General features: G+C 41.2%; 1 protein-coding gene across 1 annotated transcript in view; it reads right to left on the bottom strand.

Moving 5' to 3' along the window:
- LOC131882694 (diuretic hormone receptor-like) overlaps positions 1-21,083 on the bottom strand; it is a 43,212-nt gene that overhangs the window by 4,955 nt on the left and 17,174 nt on the right. The window contains exons 3-6 of the mRNA XM_059229930.1: positions 19,482-19,671; positions 17,229-17,322; positions 8,558-8,651; positions 443-603 (exon numbers count right to left, since the gene is read on the bottom strand). Coding sequence (XP_059085913.1) covers positions 443-603; positions 8,558-8,651; positions 17,229-17,322; positions 19,482-19,671 — 539 coding nt within the window. The remainder of the gene's footprint in view (positions 1-442; positions 604-8,557; positions 8,652-17,228; positions 17,323-19,481; positions 19,672-21,083) is intronic.

The following is a 21,083-nucleotide window of genomic DNA, read 5'->3' as shown; positions in this document are numbered from 1 at the left end:
CATGAAAAGGCGAGTTTTTGCACTCTTCTGACCTTCTTAAATAATGGAAATACCAGTCTAACATGAAAGCTCTGCAACAACTGCGTAATGGTGTGGCTAACGCGGAATGGCAAAACAGCAGTTTTATAAATCAAACCATGGAACAACGAGCTCGAAGCCACGGAATCCAGGAAAAGGTTGTACTTGGAAGGGAATTATTCATTGTCGTGATCTCTTCTTCGTGAACTTCCTTTTTACGTTGTTGCAACTAATATCTATTTTGGATAACCTTTTTTGCTCTTTTACCACATGACGACACCTTTTTGAGGAAAATAATTCATCACCAGCATACAATCTGATCCAAATAAGGATCTAATTCTGCCTTGTTGTAACAAAGATAGATATAAGACTTAACCCCTCCGACTTTGACAGTGCAGTCAAAAGGGGGCTTTGACTTCCTTACGTCTGTCCTGGTGGCGTTTTCCGACTCAATGGTGAGGAATGTGACCGTGGTCCAAGTGACCACGATGATCAAGGGCGTGATCCAGCCCAAGCAGATGTAGTGCCTCAATTTGATGGTGTACGTCTGTAGTGGCATGCTCACTTTGATCCATAAGTACAGGCCTGGAATGAAATGGAATAACAAGCCTCAATCAAGCGATCAGGATTAATTGGAGCACCACTTTTTACAATCATCTATCAAGAAGTTTCTCTCTTCACAGTGAAGATAAATGTGATGCTGAAAGGCTCTTGGGAGGCAGCTTAGAGTTTCGCCAGGACGACGAGAGGAGAACGAGCTCAAGAAGTAAGGATATTTGGTCCATAGAAAGCGACCTCGAAACAGGCCCAATTTTATTGACTGGCGCCATTCGATTCAGTGGACCGTGAAATGTAGCATGGATCCCAAAGCGCCCAAACACACGAAATGGGGAACCCACCATTCCCGAGATGGAAATACTGCACTTTCCCAACTTGTCCGGATTTCATTTCGATCGATAACAAGCGATATTTTCGCGGCTTAGCTTCAGATTTCGTATGATAAGAAGTGAACCAGTGGAATTTGTGGGAGAAAAAAATACATTTAGGGACGGGAGAAACGGGCTTCCTGATTGGAACAAAGGGAAAGGGAACGAAAGTATCCATTAATTGTGGACGCGATTGTTCTGATGGCAGATAAGGCAAAGATTTATGGAGGGACATTGGTTGGACAGGTACATATCATAAGGAAATGACGTTGATATCAATCCATTTTACGATGTACGGTACATACCGAAAAACAAGCTCCAAGCGGGTCTCGCGGATCATAAAGTCACATATTTTTCCGTTACAATGAGATTCTAGTTATAAGAACGTTTTGGGCACAATCCTGATATGAGTGCCAATTTTCCTGACACCATTTTTTTAGAAATTGCTTTGGTTGTAAGAACCAACAAAAGATACAGAATCTGGATAAAGTACTATTTTTTACGGAGGGTGTTTGTGTGACTTACGTACATTGGATTTTACTTTACAAATCTTTGCTTACCTCTCAAACCTTCAAATAAACTTTAAGATATTGAAAATCATACGGAGGTTTGATAAAACAATCTATTTGAACAATCTGACATTTATATCCACATAATAATTTTTGCACCCATCAGAAAAAGCAGAGTTCGGTTCTGGTAGCAATCCGGATAAAGGAACCTTTTTTCGTGATTTTTGGTGGTCCCAATATCCAGATTTCATTGTATTACATGTAGGTGGTTCTCCGACTAGAACTTGCTCATCATTTGTAGGACAAGACTCCCTAAATTTAGTCCACGTGAACCTTGAACCTTTTAAATATTTTTCTGTTTTGTTTGATTTTCAATTGGGATTAGAGTTGGGCTTCTCTTGTTCTAAAATCCTTGCTTGCCAAAGAAGTAGACGAAGAAAAATGCTAAAGAACATCTTTACGAATTCAAAGTCCTGGAGGCCTCGGGTAAAACAGTCAACAAAACGAGCCACTTGTGGGCATATTTTTCTCAACTTCGGCACAAGTTCTCGTCTTATTCTTTTATGGCCGTTTCTTTCTAAACGAGGCAGAACTGAAAAAAAAGAACTGAATATTCTCTTCTTGAGAAAGTTCAAGAATTTCAATCAAAATTGAAAATCAGGCAGAAATTCATGTTTCGAATAGTCTCTATTATCAAGTGTCCAATAAGCAAATGATCCACAAAAGCAACATTATCAAAGATTTAGCTTGTTTTGCTTTATTTCCCTTGAATGGTGTTTGCCATTCATAAAACTGACGTACATTTTCACTTGGATATGCAAGATAATGGACCATCGTAGCTGCAAAAAGTACTTCCCAGCTTTTTATTCCACTTGTTGAAAAGAACTTAGTTTTTCATCCGTTAACCAACGCATTTGCAATGCAAGGAATGGTTCCCATGAGTCTCCCCTAACCCATTACGACCACCAATTTGAGGCGGTTTTTACAATGTCAAATAAATGTGTGTTGCACTTGTGTAGGTAATGTTGATTTACCTGTGCGTACTTCATTTCTTATGCACCAATTTCCAAAAATAAATGGTACACTCTAGGCAAGAATGGAAACTCAATTGTGTGTGTGGCGTATGCGTGCAACACGACTTTGGACTAGAGCTCTGGAGAGAAAAATGTCACTCACAACCAACCAAAGAAGAACTTCTGTGACAACAACTAAATAATGTGTTGCCAATTCAATATATAAAGTGGTCGCATAAGCTCTCTCAATCCACAACTTCATTTTGAGTATCACTCTGAATGCATCCTATTGCCTAGATGTGTCCAGAGTCAAATTTAATGGACTATGTCACTCACAATGCAAGTTGGGTCATTTCTCTACCTAGAGCATTTGCTTTGGCAAAATTACTCTCTCCTCCACAAACTTTCTCTAGGACTTACAACACTTTGTTGGAGCATAGTGTGTTGCATTACACACTTTATGGAAATAATACAAAGGAAAATAAAAGGAGAGTTTTATTTCTTATGACAATATTGATTGACACGCAGCTTACCCTTCGACTAAATCTTTCTGCCGACTATTCAGCGATTGCTTGTATGTACAAAAACCGATTAACACGCAGTAACGAGGAATCTAGATCATCACACCTGGCGCAAATATGCGACACATCCTTTGAAGCGTGTGTGGGACACATGTAAATTGATAAATCGTACTCATAACAACGGCTGCATATCCGTTTATATAAGACATTTGCAAAATCAAGACCACTCAGTCACTATTTCGGTTTGCAGTTTCAGTGAATAAATCCAACACAGGAACCAAGCTACCTTTTTACCCGTTGATTCAATGCCCGCGGAACATGAATCGAGGTCAGGTTGTTTCTCAAAGGTGAAGAAAAATAATTGAGCCCGGATCCGCCCCTTGGCTAAAATGTGTCAAAATATGTGTCGTGTATTCCAAACATTCCAGAGAATGGTCATGTGACATCTGAGGCCTGTGTTTTAAACTCTTTTACCTCGGAGATAAGATTGAGAATCAACTGACTACTCTGTTGAGCGTATTTTTATTCTGATTAACGACCAAACTCCTAGGTAGTGCTGGGGCGAGTCCAAACTCGAGTCCAAGTACACTCGAGTCTTTTTTGGCCGGACTCGTAAAAAAAAAGTGTTCTTAGAATTTCGCAAGACGAGTCTTTTTTGCTAAGACTGAGTGTTGCAATTGGACTCGGGTCTTTTGCCAAACTCGGCGAGTTCGTCCAAAAGTAAAAAAATCAAAGGACTCGTACGAGTCCGACTTTTGCCGGACTCGCCCCAGCACTATTCCTATGTAAGACCTCTAAGAAACTCGCCCCTGACAACGAATATGACTGGAATATCAAGAGGGTAGCATGGTTGAATTGTGAATCCAATTGCAAGCTTGAGACAGACAGAAAAAGGCGTTTTTTGATCATGAAGCCCATCAGGATATGTAAATAATTTGACACACTGCAAATGTTTGACCACGAGAGGTCAGTTTTGGCTTGACAATCTAACACCATTTCGCGAGAGGTGACAATTTTGCACATTTTTAAATAAAGCAATCAAATTCACGATGAAGCATCTTAGTTTTGGTATTCTTTTAGCAAGCTAATGAGCAACATTCTGCTTCAAACGGGTCTCTTTCATGTTTCTAGTTTTACTGACCTTTCCAAATCAACAGAACGCATTTTAAGCACGACTTATTATTAAAACAAAACTAAATTGTGATATTAATCCTAATTGTTTACTCTCGTCCAGGACATAATTTTTAAGCCACTTTTAATTCAGAAGTGCATGCCCGGACTGGGTCTGATTGAAAGAATTTTTCTATTGTCCAAACAACTAAAAATGTTATCGTAAAATTTGTTGAACACATATAAACTCATTTTTCCTTCGCCTAAATACAATTATCGGAACTCTTTCAAGCGCCCTCAAATAAACCGTAAACCACCATCCAACCGTCACTGACAACGGCGCCGAATCCTTTTCATCTACTACACTCGTCTTCATTATCACACCCACCTTGCCTAATTTGCAGTACACTACTCGTACATCCCCTCAGTTCAATGACGAACCGCCGGATGTCCCACCGATTGAAATCAGCGTTCAGTCAATACATTGGCAGCCTGGGCTATGTGCTTCTGTGGAAGGAATGCCATGAAGGGCTGGCTCGCGAGGTTTGAATTCTGCCACGAGATTGAGATACTCACACACAGAAAAACGACGACCCTATGAGCTCGGTCGCGAGCAGGTCGCCGTCATAGCTCTTGTTTTAAAGGGCAGGAAGCTCCAAGGCAAACGTCAACAGAGTTTGCGTACATTCGCCATGAGTTTGCCGGGGATCATAATCGAAAACGGTGGACCCAATCAGGTGGGCTAGTTGGGTACATAATGGCATTATGAGATCTTTCGATGATCAATTCCCAAGGGGATTGATTCGGAGAGGCGGCACCGATGGGTGAGCTCGCCATTGAACGAGGTCACTTTTGGCAGGTTGTTCAGTTGCGACTTGGTGCTGTGAGTGGTACTATATTTGAATTCACCAACCACAAGAAGTGTTCATTGAACAACATGTCGGTCAACGAGGCTGCCCTGGCCCATGCTATTCATGGCATCGAGGCTATCATCTCGAGGATCATGTCCGATCAGGTCTTGGCCTCTGGATCACCGACATTCTTCGCTGAAGTGATTGTGCCACTGATTCGGTCATTTGCCAAGTGCTCGCAAACCATTGATCGAATGCTTCAAAACCAGATGAAGACGTCCAACAACCCGGATTGGAGCCTGTTCAAGCGAGAGCTGGACAAGTTGGTCTTTCGCTCCAAAGATGGCAGCCCTGACGAGCAAGATTCTATATCCTCTTGCGAGAGTGCCACCGGTTTTTTCAAGCCCGATACCCCGCCCATCATCTCACCACCTCGATTCAAGATCCTGAAGATTGAAGACCAGAAGACCAAGCAAGTACTCTATGATGCCCGAAACCCTCGCCATGTCCTGCCCAAGAGCCCACGGAGAATCGATCAGAACGGCAACACTGGAATGAGATACCTGAACCACGACCGCAGCAAAGCCCAAACCTTTGAAGACTTGACCCACATTGTGACCGACTGCTTCTCCAACGCCATGTCTGAAACGGTTTTGACCTCGAAATTGCGGAACAAGGACCTGCATAGCCACTTGAAGACCGTAGTGTTGCCGATCCAGCGCATGTTTGCCAAATATTCCAACTCTGTGTACAATTTCGTGGAGAAGAAGATTCATCAGGACGAAGCGAGTCCGCGATCCGAATCCTGGCGGGTGATCAGGGCTGAACTTGACAAGGTCCATTTTCGTGTCAAAGCCACTTAATTACGGCTCGAACCCTATCTTCATCCCAAGGATACATAACGTGTAGCATCAAACGAGTGAGTGAGTGAATAATGCGGTGTACATTATCGCCGTGTTCTTCACGCTTTTCCTTCCACACATATCGAGGCGTGAAAGGAGAGGCGCTAGACATATCAATTACCCACCGAGAAAAGAGTTGTCATCCGCAAAAGTAAGGAGTGGAACATCCCATGGACCCACATTCTCGTTCCCAATTGCGGAAGTCTCCTCCACCCATTTTCAATCATCATTCATTACACTCAGTCTCGTTTGTTGGATTGAACGATGGAGCTGAATGAGCATGAATTAATCTCACCAATCAAATATCTTGTTTGCGTTCTTGATTGCATTTCCCGTTGACACAGTCGTGCGCACTTTGTGGTCCGAATGGCATCACTGATACAATTCAATATGAAGCAAAGCCGAAAGCACGGCCATCAACGACAAGATAAAAAGCCACGAATGCCCACTGAGGAAATGGGGTCGGGTGGGTCTTGCCTCGTGAAGCACCCTTGCCGCTTTCTTCCGTGTTCCTAGCCAAAGAAATAATTCTACAGTGTGCGTCAAGCCTCGAATGCACTGTATATCCAATCCTGAACTGATATGTTTTCCTAGAATAAATCGCCACTAGATCGTGTCCCAAGTTAGTAAGCTCTTACTTTTTGGTCCAAGTCAAAGCGGACGACAAAGCGAAAGGCCCTAGGGTTCTCTCTCTCTCTCTCTCTCTCTGTCTCACCCTCACTCTAGGTGTTTTGGCAACAAAAGCAATTTTAGAGTAAATCCTTTCAGGATTCAGTTTTTGTAAGGCACTTTGGAATTGGGATCCTAATCCCAGCACGTGCCTCAGGTTCTCAAAGAACCAGGGGAGGAGAATGTCGAGAGTGACCACTTCAAAACTTCGTAACTACATAACGTGGGCCACTTTAGACGCGTCTAGTCTAACGCTAACGGTGACGCCACATTTTGAGGTACTTGAGAGATGAAGATAAACCGATTAATTTTCTAATTGAAATGTACATGTACAAATTGAACATGTACAGGGCACAAAAATAAGGCTAGCATTTTTGAATAGCAATAAGCTTCAAAAAATATCCGATGCGTCAATCTTGAATGAAAATATTGAAGCGTATAGGTTGGTTGACATTTGAGAAAATTGGTTTGCTCAACAGCTCATTTTCTCCTTGATGTTGTTCACAACAATAATGATTGAAAAGTACAAATAGAGTGTATGAATTGATTCATATAGGATTGTTTTTGAAATGACAGGCCACATGACTGTTTTTAGTGAGCAAGTTTTTAAACAGTTCTTGGAAGATAACAACTTGCCTAGGTTTCCGTGAGAACCCGCCTTTGTTACATAATCACCAAACCTTTTCTCATATACCGAAAATATGAGTGATATATTTCTAAATATAAAAAGCTACATACCAAAAGCTTAAGTTGCCGTGAAAAGACATGCTCCTGTGTTATTGGTGAATTCAAGGAATCAATAAGTCCTAATACAAATACGATTTTCAAGCACAATGACATGTTCAACTTGGTTATCGTTGCGCAAGTCAGATACCGTGTTACAATCAAAAGGTTGTCAAAATCAATAAATACTATCAAAATGTACGCGTAATACATTTTTCTAGACTGTCCAAGAAAAACCTTTTTTTGGGACTCCGAATAACCAATGTTCAATTGACCCAAGTGCTTCGATATTGCTGAAAGTAGCGCCAGACCAATGCAGCCATTTTTTCTTGGATTGGAACTAGGGGCCTGTCTTTCATGGCACAAAGGACCAATTTCATCATTTGGCAAAGCCTCCAATCTCACACTGACACCCACTCTCCTGTCTGTGGCAGACAGTATAGGGGCTCTTCGAGGCAGGAATTTCTCGATATATTGGAAAAACCCTCACGAGATCGCGCAATATCATGCATCAAGATTCAAAATGTGCTTTTCCGCTTCTCTCTATTCAGACTAATTCTATTGGAAATGCAGGAGACGTGGGACCACCAATAAATGGAGGACCAAAAATAAGCAAATAATACAATCAGCCACAATGCAAACTTCTCTCATTTATTCAATAGCAAGTGCTATTTTAAAAAGACAATGTTAGGGTCTGAATCAATTCATTGGAAAGACTGAGAAAAACCTTAAGCGATATTTTTTAATTTCAGTTCTTTTAAGAGTGAAGGAGGAGGGGGGCTTATTTATACGCGTAATGAATTTTTGAAAGCATGAATACAATGAAACAATAGTGACACATTAAAAGAGAGAGAGAAAGAACCCATGACAAACTCACGCATCAAAACGTGAATTCATCGGGTTCTCTTAATCTGACACAGAATGCATCAAATTTTCTTTTAAAAGTCTGCATAACCAAGGAATAACAAATTAGTTTCTTCCTTTTCTCACGCATAAAAAACATCCGAACTATCTTTAACACAAAGCTCAAAGGTCAAGGTTCCCAAAGATTCATTCATGCAGTGAGGCCCTCTGGTGTTCAATTTTTTCTCTCGTTGAGAAAACGCGCCTTATTCAAATCTCGTCCATAACTTTCGAAGGCCTAAGACGCAGTTCGCCTGAAGCTAGAGGAATCCCTCGCAGAGTTTTGCCTCCATTCTAAACAAGAGCATATCGTATAGAATGATCTTTGAGTGATCTGATTATGGGGGAATGATGAACGATCCCTTGAAGACTGAGAAGGTTCGCCTTTTTCCATGATGTACTGACTACTTACCCTCAACAAACATCCAAAAGAATGTGGTCAAATGGAAGTATCGTAGAGCAACGAGAGTGCAACAAATCAGGGGAGGATGCTCCAGGAAGAAATTCTGGAACAAAAATGAAAATCCATATTAAATCAGGTGTGGTAATGGAACATCTTCATGTAATGCACGTATGCAGTGAGACTTGTGATAGGGAGAGAGAGTGAGTGAGCAGGAAAAGTGCCCGGAAGATCGATTGGAAATTGTAATGAGTTTATTGACATTTTGATGGATGAACGCCAACCGAATCCGGCTTCATCGGTCTTGAAAGTAAATCACGGAACAGATTGACATTTGCCAAATGCGAGAGACTGCAATGGAACAATTGGAAAATTCTCCATTTCGAGCCTTTCATTTGTTCTTGGACCATGCATGGGGTTCAATCCTGATGACAAGTTTCTAAGGGAAGTAAAATGTTTATATTTTCGGTATTGTTATTCCCACCTCCGGCATTTGAAGTCAAAATACCAAGTAATTGAAAGGTCTCCATGGAACGAAATTCAAGTGTCCAATTAACATGATTCACTTGTTGAAAGGTGCATGCGTCGAAGGTAAAAAGTCACTACGAAATATGGAGCAAGGCGATCTTCAAAAGGTGGACCATCTCAAAATAAACCAATATGTTTTATATGACGGACACATCAATCAAGCTTTGTGCAATGTTTGAGAACCTTGCCTTGATCGTGAAAAACTTTTGTCTTTTTTACAGCAATCGTATATAAAAAGGGACACCGTGTTATCTTCGGTTAGTGGTAATCAAAAGCAAGAACCATTTTTTACGGGTCTTCTAAAATGCTAGAGCAAGCAGTATTCAAGAATAACTCAAGAAGTGCGTCATTGCACTCGCATAAGACCAATTGGCCAAATGTTACACAAACAATTGTCGAAAGCCGATTTTCTCGCTTGAACAAACCTTAGGCGTTTCTTTGAAGTGCTATTTTAAGGGAGTAAATCGATAGGAAATGGGCATTAGTTATTCAATGGCAAACCGAAAATCAATTGCACTCAAACTGCAGGCCTCTTAAGACACTTAGAAAAAAGTAATTGAAATTGTTTTGGGCTATGCTTTTGGGCGGTGTTCTTCATTCTTCAAGGCGCTAAATGTGTTTGCTCCACGTCTTTTATATCCTCGTAATCAAGGACGTTAGAAATCAAGTAAATGAGATTTGGACAGGCAGCGCAATTTGATCTTGATTCTACTGGACCAGTCCATGTCGAAAAACGCGGGTAATTTGATTACTGTCAAGGTTTTCTGAACGCTCACACCTTGAAGACCTCTGCCAGGATAGAAAGAACGGGGAAACAACGGGAATGCCATTGTATGTGCGTGAACCTAGCCGAAATCCTGGTGGTCCATGCACGTGGTCATGAAATCAAATCAGCTGACGGATCAGTGTGACCATCCATGAACTGGCCCCTTTTTCTGACAGGGAATCTTGCTGCCTCTGATTGTAGCCTATTAAGGACCAGAACATAATGAAGGAATCTACTTTCAAAGGAATTGTCGTATCAGCGAATGTAACGGTTATGAGATGGATTTCCAGGGATCCCCGTAAATTCTGATCCCACCAAAATATCACTTTCTTTTCTCGGGCGAGCGTGACAAGTTTGAGAGAGGCGAACATGTGATTTATGATATATTATCATGCCGCTCCCCCGCAAACCTTCCAAGAGCGAATGTTTGTAGGATTAGGGCGCTACTAGTTTCCTGAGTGCTTCTTCAGGGCTTCTAAGGCTTAGAATATGATCGAAGATATCCTTTCCACGAGCTAGAACAACACGGAGAAGCTCAATCCGCATTTTGGGCTTTTCTCGAGAAGAAAAATGGACACATGACCAAGACGAGACCAAATAAATTGGTTCTTCTAACCGGACAGATATTCAAGGATGTTTGCTTAGTTGAAAGCCATTTTGTGTATCTTTCCTTCGACTTTCAGACCTTGTGGGCTTCAAGAGCTCTTGAGGAGGATTTGAAGAGCCACAAACTGTCCAAATATGTCTTTCGAAAATCCAATTTCACATTGTAAAAAAAAGCCTTTGAACCCTCATTTAATAGCTAACAGGAGGAAAGGGGGCCACAACAGAATTTCAGGTCTAGTCAGGTCTAGTTCATAGCCTACTTCTTCGACCTGGCAGGAGAGCACTTACGACTGGCTCGTATTTCCGGGTCTCCTTTTGATAGATATCCCTTTTCACACCCACTCGTTTTATCTCTATGATGACAGCTAGTATCTTCCATGGGATTGATGCCGTGACGTCAGGGCTTGTTCGTCAATGGATTAGCTATTTATAGCTATCCCACAATTCCCAGCTCCTCCTTAACTTGTCAAGAAGGCCTGGGTTCTAATTGCTTCCTCCCATGTTTACCCATTCATTTTGACTTGGGCTTCTTTCAACACTTTGCGACCACCGTGTCCTTCCCTTACTCCCTGGTCTGCAAGTAATAGACTTTGAAGAAAACTAATGGCTTCGCAGCCAAATCTGTATTCCTATCATTTACTCCTTTTTAGGTATTGTTTTCTTTTGGGTTGTTTTCCCCTTTCCTGCAATGGTCCAATGGAGCCACACCAATGCTTCCAGACCATCATGTTTGATCTATATACTGGACAGGAAGATTAATTGTGTCAAGGTTTTTCGCAGCCGCAATCTTGCACTCTCGTAGGTTTTTCCAGGCCCAACCACAAAGGCCAAAGACCAGAGTAATCCTCGAAGTAGAGGGGGAAAGTTTCAACGATTTATGGTGCAGTACATCAAACCAAAAATGGCCACCCTGAAACAACAAACACGACCTGCCTTGCTTGGAAGGGGCAATGCAAGAAGAGTTTGGTCAAAAGATAAGGAGTGCAAAAAGTGCGGAGATAAACTCTTGAATCAACATCTGTGGTCCACACCTGAAAGATGAGGGGCTGCATGCTGTTGAAAGGCCACCAGTTCTGGTTTGAGCTTCATACACTTCCAGGGTTTTGTCTGTCTCGTTCTAATCATGCTAGTTCCATAAATTCAGGAGTGGGTGGAGGGTTTCAATCCCAAGGGGCACGGCAACTTAATCAAGTTCAAGTACACTTGGGTAGGGCAATCGTAATTTATGACTCTTTTAATCTCCGCCAATTCCATTAGGCTCGCTATGTGGTATACTCTCTTGGGTACGAATTATGAGTAACATTTGTTAGCCAGGTACAAGGACAGTGGGAGGCCAAATGAGAAGTGAACACCGAAGTTTCCGTTCACCAAAGCACAGACATTCACTCCGTCTTTCAGTCAGTCTGCAATTTGGCAAGGCCACAAGGCAAATTGGCGCCAAATTGTTGTTTCTCCTGGGGGCAAAAGAACATTCGGAACGTTCTTGGGCCAGGTATAAACCAAGGACACAATGAACACTGTAATGATGGATAGATACCCTGAGCAACGCGTAGAAGAGCAACTTCTAAGCGTGTTTTCATGGTCCAGATCTCCCTCAGAGATGCCTCACTGGACTTTAAGCCGGAACAATTGTTTGGCCCGCTCCTTGGGCGTTGGGAAGTTTATTGTCTGGTAACTTTTTCTTGACTTTCCTCCACTAGTTTTCCCCCCTTCCTCTGAGCTCTAGAGGCATTCTTAACGGGAAGGGAAGACACCACCAAGAAAGAATCTAGTTCTTTCGCTTGGCTGACTAGTGACTGAGGAATCCAGACCTTGTCACATTTGGGGATTCTGTTTGAAACCCAAGTCAAGGTGCTTGCATACATACTAATAGGTGTTTGACTACTGACTTGAGTGCCATATCCAAGGCTAATCCAGATCGATATCTCTTTGAACTTCAAGCTACTGGCCCCGAGGCCTTCAAGAGAGGAAAGGAACGTATTCGTGAGACACCTGAACAGGATATCACTGAAGAGTAGGAGGTATTGGAACGAGAAATGCTTTCCTCACGCTCGAGGACGAAAAGCAAGGCCGTTGTGTGCGTCTTGACTTGGAAAGACTTTTTCCAATTTGTATGCCGCAAAAAAACTCCTTTCCTTCCAGTGTATACACAGCAAACAAGCAAGGATAACATGATCAGGCCTAATTTGTTGGGAGAACTTCGTTTGTTGAGCCAAAAAGAGGTTGAAAACCCCGGGATCTTTGCACAACTGACATGATTTAAGAGCTCCATACTAACAACTGAGTAGTCTGATAAACCAAGTGTGTTTACATAACCCTGGTAGATTTCCAGGATATGGTCCCACTCATTTCCAACCTGACCTTGATCCAAGTCTTTATATACAGGATATTCGAACCCGCTAAATAATGGGAGCGTTCAAAACGTAATAGGATGGGATTCTTATCACGGTTTCCATGGAATCAATGGATGGACGGGTTTCAGTTTAAAAACCACGATCGGGCGAGATGTTTTTTATCTCTGTTTATTTTCAGGAATATTGCTTTCAAACTTGTTGGAGCAGTTTTGAACACATGAAGTGTGTTTTCTGCATATAATTTCTTTCGTTCAATTTCGATTACCAAGAAAAATAATACTTGATTATATAATTATCATTTGTCTTATTCTCAGGATATTTGTGCTTCATCTGTATTCAGTATAATTATCCTTTTATTTGCACATCAGCAACGCAAACTTTATTTTTTTGAGCTCCATTTAACCTGCCATCGTTGGGATGCTATTTTAATTATTGGAAAGGTATTTCAATGAACCCTGTTTCTTCCTAAATTGCTTGTCATCATCTTTAACACTTGGATAGAGGCACAATTTACATAGATACATGGTACATTCATTAACTCGTCTAGCGTATAATTTTAGCATGACTACAACGACCTTTGTCATGGTTGAGGGTGTGATAGTAATAAAATAGTAGAACCTAGACGTTCCCAGATTGAACGCAGGGCCCCTGAAAGTGTAGGACAACTACTTTCAACATGACAAGGAATTTATCCATCCATCAAAACTGTTTGAAAAAAGTCCCTTCCTACAACATATTACTGGCACACAATGGGAAGCGACATTGGGGGTCTCGGCGGCAGTCTTCAGCCTTCAGCCTTCATTCAACCGCACATAGACACACTGTAGAAAGTTCAAGATTGAGAGGCCACCACTGGAAAATCAATAGTAATCCCTCACCTTGACCAATTTCAGCCAAGTTATCTTTTCTAAGTTGAACCAGAATATCGTTCCCCTAAAAAGGTTGTTCAAGGATTTCGAAGGCCAATTGAACGGGATTCTTTACAGTGCAAAAATGAATGAAACAGGAGCTGCGAATTTTGGCCTAGAGCAGGTCGGGTGGTTGGCTGTCATGTGGGCAGCCTTCTTGAAAGAAAGGCTGTGTTTTTTCTTCAGACTACTCAAATGAAGCTTCCTCGGAAAGTGGAACGAAAAATTATCATCAGGCATTTATCCCACGCCACATGTGCTAAATTTCGGGGCTCTTACGCATGCTAACAAGATGTTACTTGGCAATTTCCTTCTTTGAACCCAGAATAACAATCACGTTTATGATGGGCAATCACATTTTAGGAAAACTAGCCCGCCTTTCAGAGTCGAATTGAAAAGAAATAAGCATGAAGGTAAAAAGTTCATTCAAATTGCGCAACTCGAACAATAGGATTCATAAGTTAAGCCGATAGCAAAGTTTTTAGGAATACCTACCATGCTTAAATTCAAATTGTTGCGGTAAATGTTTTACTGAAAAAAATCCTCAAAAAAATTTTTTTCCCTGATGGAAAAAAAGTTTTGAGCGTCCTTGGCATCCTCCTCTTGAACTTTGAAATCTTTGAACTCGTTTCAGTGCGGTGATCAAGTCATCGAGTGGAATCCGCGTCAACAACGAGCGGAAAACATTCCAAAACTTGTCTTCTACCCCAAAAATAACCCCAAAACACTGCCCTCTCCTCCCAATATTGCTTGGAAGACACTCGAGTCAAAGTTTACGACGGTTTTTTGCTCTCTAGATTTGACGGCCTTCAAACCTTCAAGTCCTCGTCGTAGGTTCTTTGCCTCCATTAAAGGCTTTAGGGCTTTCACTGGGCATTATTGTCATGATGAAAAGGTCCCAAGGTCGGGGCCGAGGGGCAACCAAAACAAAGTTCTAGAGCATTGATTATTTTTCATCCAAGTCCTATTCACGTGATGGATCGGCCTATTAAACACATTCCTCTCCTCCAATCTGTCTTGCTTGAATCTGCGTGGGATCTCTAACAATGGAGGCCTGAATGCATTCTCTGTTAATCTGGGGATGGTCTCATGATCTAATGCCGAAATGGGACGTCTGCTGAAGGTCAAAACACGACAGGTCAACCAAGATTTATGACCTAACATCAGGTAAAGGTCAATATATAAATCTGGGGCTTGTCTTATCGCAAAAAAAGTTGCTCCTCTTTCTCCAACAATCATGATTCAACATCATCCAAAGTTTTGGAGATTTTCTTCTTGAAGTAATGAGAATAATTGTATCAATAGTTTGGAACAATGGAATCGTAATTCGGGGGGTCTATATTTGTGAATTATTTCATATTTGTTGACAAATGAGCGAAACCTAGAACCGGAATATTGCCCGAAACTTTCAAGACACGCACTGAAGAACATATTGGCAAGTAAAAATTCCAACCCTTAGTTCCAACATTAGTGAAGAACGCATATTTCGATAAACGAAATCTTGGCTTCTCATTATTTTTCGTCAACACTTTACCTTCAAAACCCCTGATCACCAAGATAACTGCAGATTAAATGCCAGTTTATTAAGTTTGGTTTTCAAAAAGTTTGCAAGAACAATAGCATAAAAGTATTTGCCTTGTTATACCTTATTACTTGAACAGAAACTGGATAAGGTTCTTTTCAAACTTGAAATGCATGAAAAGGTGAACTAACAACAGATGTTCTTTCTTCAGCCCTCAGTTTTCTAAATCTAAAGCAAAGTAAGTATCAAGCAGTGAATGAATAGCTATTCTCTCATTTTTTTCCATTTTTAGAATTATCCCATTAGAAATCCAGTAGAATATTTTAAGGCCTCATTTGAAGTATAAGTTTAGAATACTTCAATTGCCATATCAGGGTCAAATCCCGTTACTCTATATTCTGGACCCATTTTGCCTCCATCTGGTGGGGGTTATTGGAACATTGATTTTATCTGTTTTCAGTTTTCCACAAAATTCGCATCCACTTTTGATCTGAATTGGTAGCGCAAAGTTAAACTGTATGATAAGGAGTCGTTAGCAGCTTCCAGTCTGGCTTTGTTATTGTAATACTACGAGTAGTTATCGTTGACATACATACAAAAAGTGAATTGAACTGCCAACCACCTGCATGTACGAGCATATTTCTTTAACGAATGCCCCATGATGAACATGAACGGCTCTCAACGTACTTTCTGGATGAATACGATCTGCTTTCGTGCTATGAAGAAAGGACGGTAGCGGAATGGCAATCTCAGCCAGCCAGCCAGCCAACCAGCCAGCCAGCCTTCAGCACTTATAATCTAAAAAGCTGAGAAGCCCTTTTCTGTTTGTAGAAGATAGCTTTGTTTGCCCTTGGAACATTTTCATGCAGACAGGAGAAGTGGAGGCCGCTTTTAGAACTCTCTCACTGACTCCCCAGAATGAATACACCCACCCACCAACGGCACGTGGATCCATTCAGTAGTCCGTAATGCCTGGAAGGAACTCTGCGAACAATCAAAGCCCAAAAGTAGGCCAAATAAATCGTGCCATGATTCATCAGGGAGGAAACAAACGACTATGTAAATGGAGGTCCTTGCTCAACTGGCTCGGGGAAATGGGGAACAATCCAAGAAATGACTTGGAACAGCCTTGCCTTCCCAACTGAGATGGCGATTGTTTCAGAAGAGGACTCTTTCCAGGCGTTTATGCCGACTTGTTTTGCACTTTAGAGCGTTACTCTTGCCAGGCCTTAAAGGCATGAAGGTCAACAGATCCACTTTTTCCATGTTCCATGCGGCTAAACCAAAATGCCACAACCTTCATTTTCTTTCCGTGAACGCGACCTTAATAGTGGGATCTAAAAAAGAACATATTCTTTTGGTCATTGGTCCTTTTTTATGGGTGCTCCTGGGAGTCGAGTTGTTGTGGAAATGTTCCCTAAATGCCGGGTCGCTTGGCAAACACCTCTAAACGAAGGACTGACTGATTGGTCCCTTGAGGTGGAAAATTGAAGCCGTGTAGAACGGAACAAGCCATACCATAATTCAATGGGAAGTCTTACTCCAAGCCTTAGTCGTCGTTGATGGAATTGAAAACTCTGTCCCGGAAACGCAATATTTAGAGTCGAATGGACTCGTTTTATTGACCCAGTAGTGAAGAATTACGCATTGAATCGAACATAAACAAATCCAGCTTTGGCCATTGATTTGTTCCTTAACATATGGACGAATGATTTGCTTACAATCGCCCAGCTCCAACACACTCGTAATATCAAAGCTTGGTGACATTATTTATCTTTCTTAGACGCTCCTTGTGAATGAAAAGCATGCAGATCTTGATCTGGTAAGAGTACGAACAAGTGGCTTCCAGGAATGTCCCTTATTTGGTTAGTGTGTTAGATGAGTGTGATGATAAGGGAATAATTGTACACGGAATAGTTTGTTATCCCTTGTCAGAATAAGGAAATTCGGGAACCTGAGCGACGAGTCTCTTGTCATGGGTTTGCATTTGGGAACTTACCTGAGCAAGGGCTTGACACATCCAACTAAAGATAGAGAACCAATAAACCAAGAAGAGATTCAAGTGCAACTTGTTTCGGAGGCACCAGAGTTCCCTGAAAGACGAGAATGGTTTCTTTTAGCGAGTTGTACGACAGGTTGGTGCCATTAAAAGGGTTTAGTAGCTTCACAGTAAAGGAGTCATGGCCAAGTTCGATGTACTGAAAATCGAAATAAGGGTAAGCGAAACAAGGGAACACCTACACGGGTTCAGATTTGATTGAAATTGGCTGTAAAACGTAGTTTTGGCATTTAAGCTTTCCTGGAGCTTCTCCCGAAAATTGGTCATTTGCATGTTTTCGCGGAACGCTTGATTTTTTTATGTATTAAAAAAAAGTCTTTAGCACCACATTTTAATTTTATATCTAAAACGATGGCATTTTAGCATTTTTTTGAGTAATTTGGGTCGTGTGAAATGTAGTTGGCAATTAATAAATCCTGTTTAAAATAATAATCCTTGATGGAAATCTCTTGTTGCTTAGAATTTTCATTTGATATATTACGCTTAGTGTTCTTTCTCGGTCTCCTTCGTTGTACAATTTGCTGCCCTCTAAAATTCTTTTAGATATCCTTTTAGTCAGATTTGGACAATTTTTTTTAAATCAAAATTCCTGATCAACCCTACAAATGTATATTCAAGGGCTTGTCAGATGTGCTTACTGTAATTTGTTGGTAGAAAAGATATTAAATGAGTATAAAGTTAACGAATACTTTTTCGTCTTGAGCTCCTGAGGATCCCATTTCCAAAAGCAGCGAGGACGTCCGCACAAAAATAATTTTAAAAAGATATTCCTCTCAGTTAAGAGGAGATGCACTTTGAAATAAGAGCAATTTCAAAAATATCTGTGACTCTCCAGTAATGCATATTCTACATAGACTTTCTCCCCAGTTACTTAATGCTCTCACTCAATACCGAAAAAAAGCTCTGGTGCATCGAGAAGCATTGCACAACCTTAGTCTAAATGTGTGAAGTGAGAAGAATAGTGGGAATGTTTCTTTTCCAGGCGGTGTTAAGACCAAAAAGCATTCTGTTTCAAGAGAAATTTGGAAAGGAAAGGCTTGCCAGAGAGGTATGGAAGGTTGGTATTTCATTTAGAAATGGAAAAACTCTATTAAATTTATCCACAAGAGGGGACTTGAAATTGCCATTCTTGACTCAAGGCCTCCGGAAAATAAATTGAAACGTCAAAAAAGGCATCAAATCAAGTTGTGATTGAACCGAGATGAGATTTCTGTAAGGCACACCAGAGTACTTTGAACAAGGCTGATGTATCCTTTTGACAGGAGAATTGGAAAAAAAGACAACCACAAGGGTACTTAAAAACCACGAAGATATAATTGCAGAACATTGAGTTTGCAAAGTAGTTAGTGCATGAGAAAGCTAGATTAAAAAAAAAACAGAACCAAAGTGAGACCAAATATTTGGCAAAGATCTAGAAGTACGAATATGTTGGTTAAGCATCATGTTATTTGGCTATTAAAAGGTAAATGAACGCAAGGAATGGTACAATTTTAATAATGCCAGGAAGAGGAGTAGTTTCAATTAAACTAGTCATTAACATGTTGTTCACTTTTTATGCGGTTTTTGGGCTCGAATCATTTAAAATTTGTTCATAACCTTTCCTTTAACCCACAGGCTCCTTGGATTAGGAACTTTCGTTTTAGAATCACCTATCTAAATAAAATCAATCGTCATTGCTGGAACCTGAAAAAATATCGGAGAGTACATTTTTGCCAAGAGTTTCAGTCCCGGTTGATGTTGATCGGTCGTTCAATCAGTTCAACCAAAAGTCATAAAAAGTGGTTTTTTTTCGGGGTTTCCCAAAGTTTAGATTTGTGATAACCATAAAATGTTATTGTAATCAGTTGTTGGCAATGAACGCTCTAGAAAACAGGCTATACTCGCGCTTCAGGACTAATTATTTTTTTAAATATTTGTGGCTTTTTCGATCAAATATAACTTAAAAAGTAAGGCATACTTACAGCAAAGTCCCCCCCCCCACCACCACCACCATAGTCATGATTTTTGTAGTACATGAATTGTTAATATTTTAAACTACTTTCAACGCTGGTGCCGTTAAGCCCCAAAGAAACATTTTCATTGCAAAATCGCAATAATGAGATGGAGTATAACGCAACCTCTCAGCAAACTGATTAATCATTGAAGTTGCACTGGTTCTTTGTTGTCACAAGATAGATAGATAGAATTACTCACCGATACGTGAAATAGATGACGATAGCGAATGACAGGGCGGCGAATGATAGGATATATCCGAAGAGATATATGGTACTCGAATAATCTGTGGATACCAAGGGTGGGACCGGATACGCGATGGCCTGACAATTGTTGTAGTTGGTCCTCTCTTCCCATTCCCCAAATATGGAACAACTTCTTGAGGCATTGCCTAAAACAACAATGATAAGCGGAATGAATGAACAGCGCGTGGGTGGCTCTCAGGGCCTAAGTTTGTACAAACTCGAGTCGTTGACAAAGATAGCTGGAAGAAAATTGGTCTGAGCAAGCACACAAAGGAGGCGTATAATCTGTCTCCAGGCCCTCTTTTCCTTGAAAATTCATGGCATCCAAGGGATTGCATATATACCCAGTTACCAGTCCTTGACAACGGCACCTCTTTTGCTTACGTTTTGCACGTCGTCAATCGTGTCGCAAAGTTTCACCCAAAGGCCGACATTAGACTGGTCTTTTTGGCCGTCCTTGTGGTGCTCTCAAAATGCTTGGAAGCATTTTCGTAAACTCATATCCCTCCACAACCCAAACACAAGGTCGTCTACCATAGGGATCGGGAGGAGACCTTTACCAATGGGATTGAGAGCGGGAAGTTTGAATCCCCCTTGATACAAGGGGATTTGCCACTTGATACTTTGGGTCGCCGGCGGAGTAAATGAAAAACAATGGCATTACTGACGGGCATTGTAAGCGAAAGATGGAACCACTTTCAAACATGACACATTCTAGTTGACCATATTGTCATTGGGAGGATTGGGATTGGCGACATTTCTTGCAGATGTCCCCCCCCCCCTTTCCTCGGACTGGAGAAGAATAAATATGGTCTGACAAAACGCCGCCATTTTGTTCCATATTCGAGACGACCTCGGAGAGCTCGAGGTTCTCCGGACTCTCCATCTTTCTCTCCATTCAACGTCCCAAGAGGCTTTTTTTGCTCTCATTCTAAATTATGCAGGCATTTTTCTGAGGGAAGTGGGGCTCTTTTGTCTCCCCATAGCTTTTAAGCGCCCTAGTTCACGAGGTATACCCTAACTTAAGCCCTTTGTAGAGGACTAACTAAGAGCGAATCGACTATCATTAACCTGGTTGTCACTTCAGAATCTGACGGACCATTTTCGGAAATGATATCGTAAACGAAGTTGGAACTCGATTTCTCATAAATGATCGGTGTTAAGGGGGGGGTACATCAATGTTTCTCCTACACTTTTCTTCTACTTTCTAAATTCTTTACAAAGGCAAAGTCAGAGTGACGAAGAACCTTACGGCATCCATTAAAGTCCCACTCACGTGGAACTTACGAGTATAAATGAGGCTTCACTTCGAACAAAGTTTTAGCCCGTTTTCATGTTCCAAAATCTGGACCTTCAGTCTTTCATTGAGGTTACACAAGGGCGTCGTGGAACAAACCGGGAGAGAAGCATTCTTTCACCTTGATTACAATGAATTTTCATCGGCCTTCAAAGGAATCGACTTCTAAAATCCTTTCTTGTAATTTATGGAGACCCTTTGGAATCAGTCAGGCGATGATCTGCAATCGGACCGCTCCTTCGTTCGTTCGCTCCTTCCTTC

The sequence above is a fragment of the Tigriopus californicus genome, chromosome 6, assembly GCF_007210705.1.
Source record: "Tigriopus californicus strain San Diego chromosome 6, Tcal_SD_v2.1, whole genome shotgun sequence".
Taxonomy (NCBI): Eukaryota; Metazoa; Arthropoda; class Copepoda; order Harpacticoida; family Harpacticidae; genus Tigriopus; species Tigriopus californicus.
Note: the sequence above shows the minus strand (reverse complement) of the source record. Positions and strands in the feature narration are given on the sequence as shown.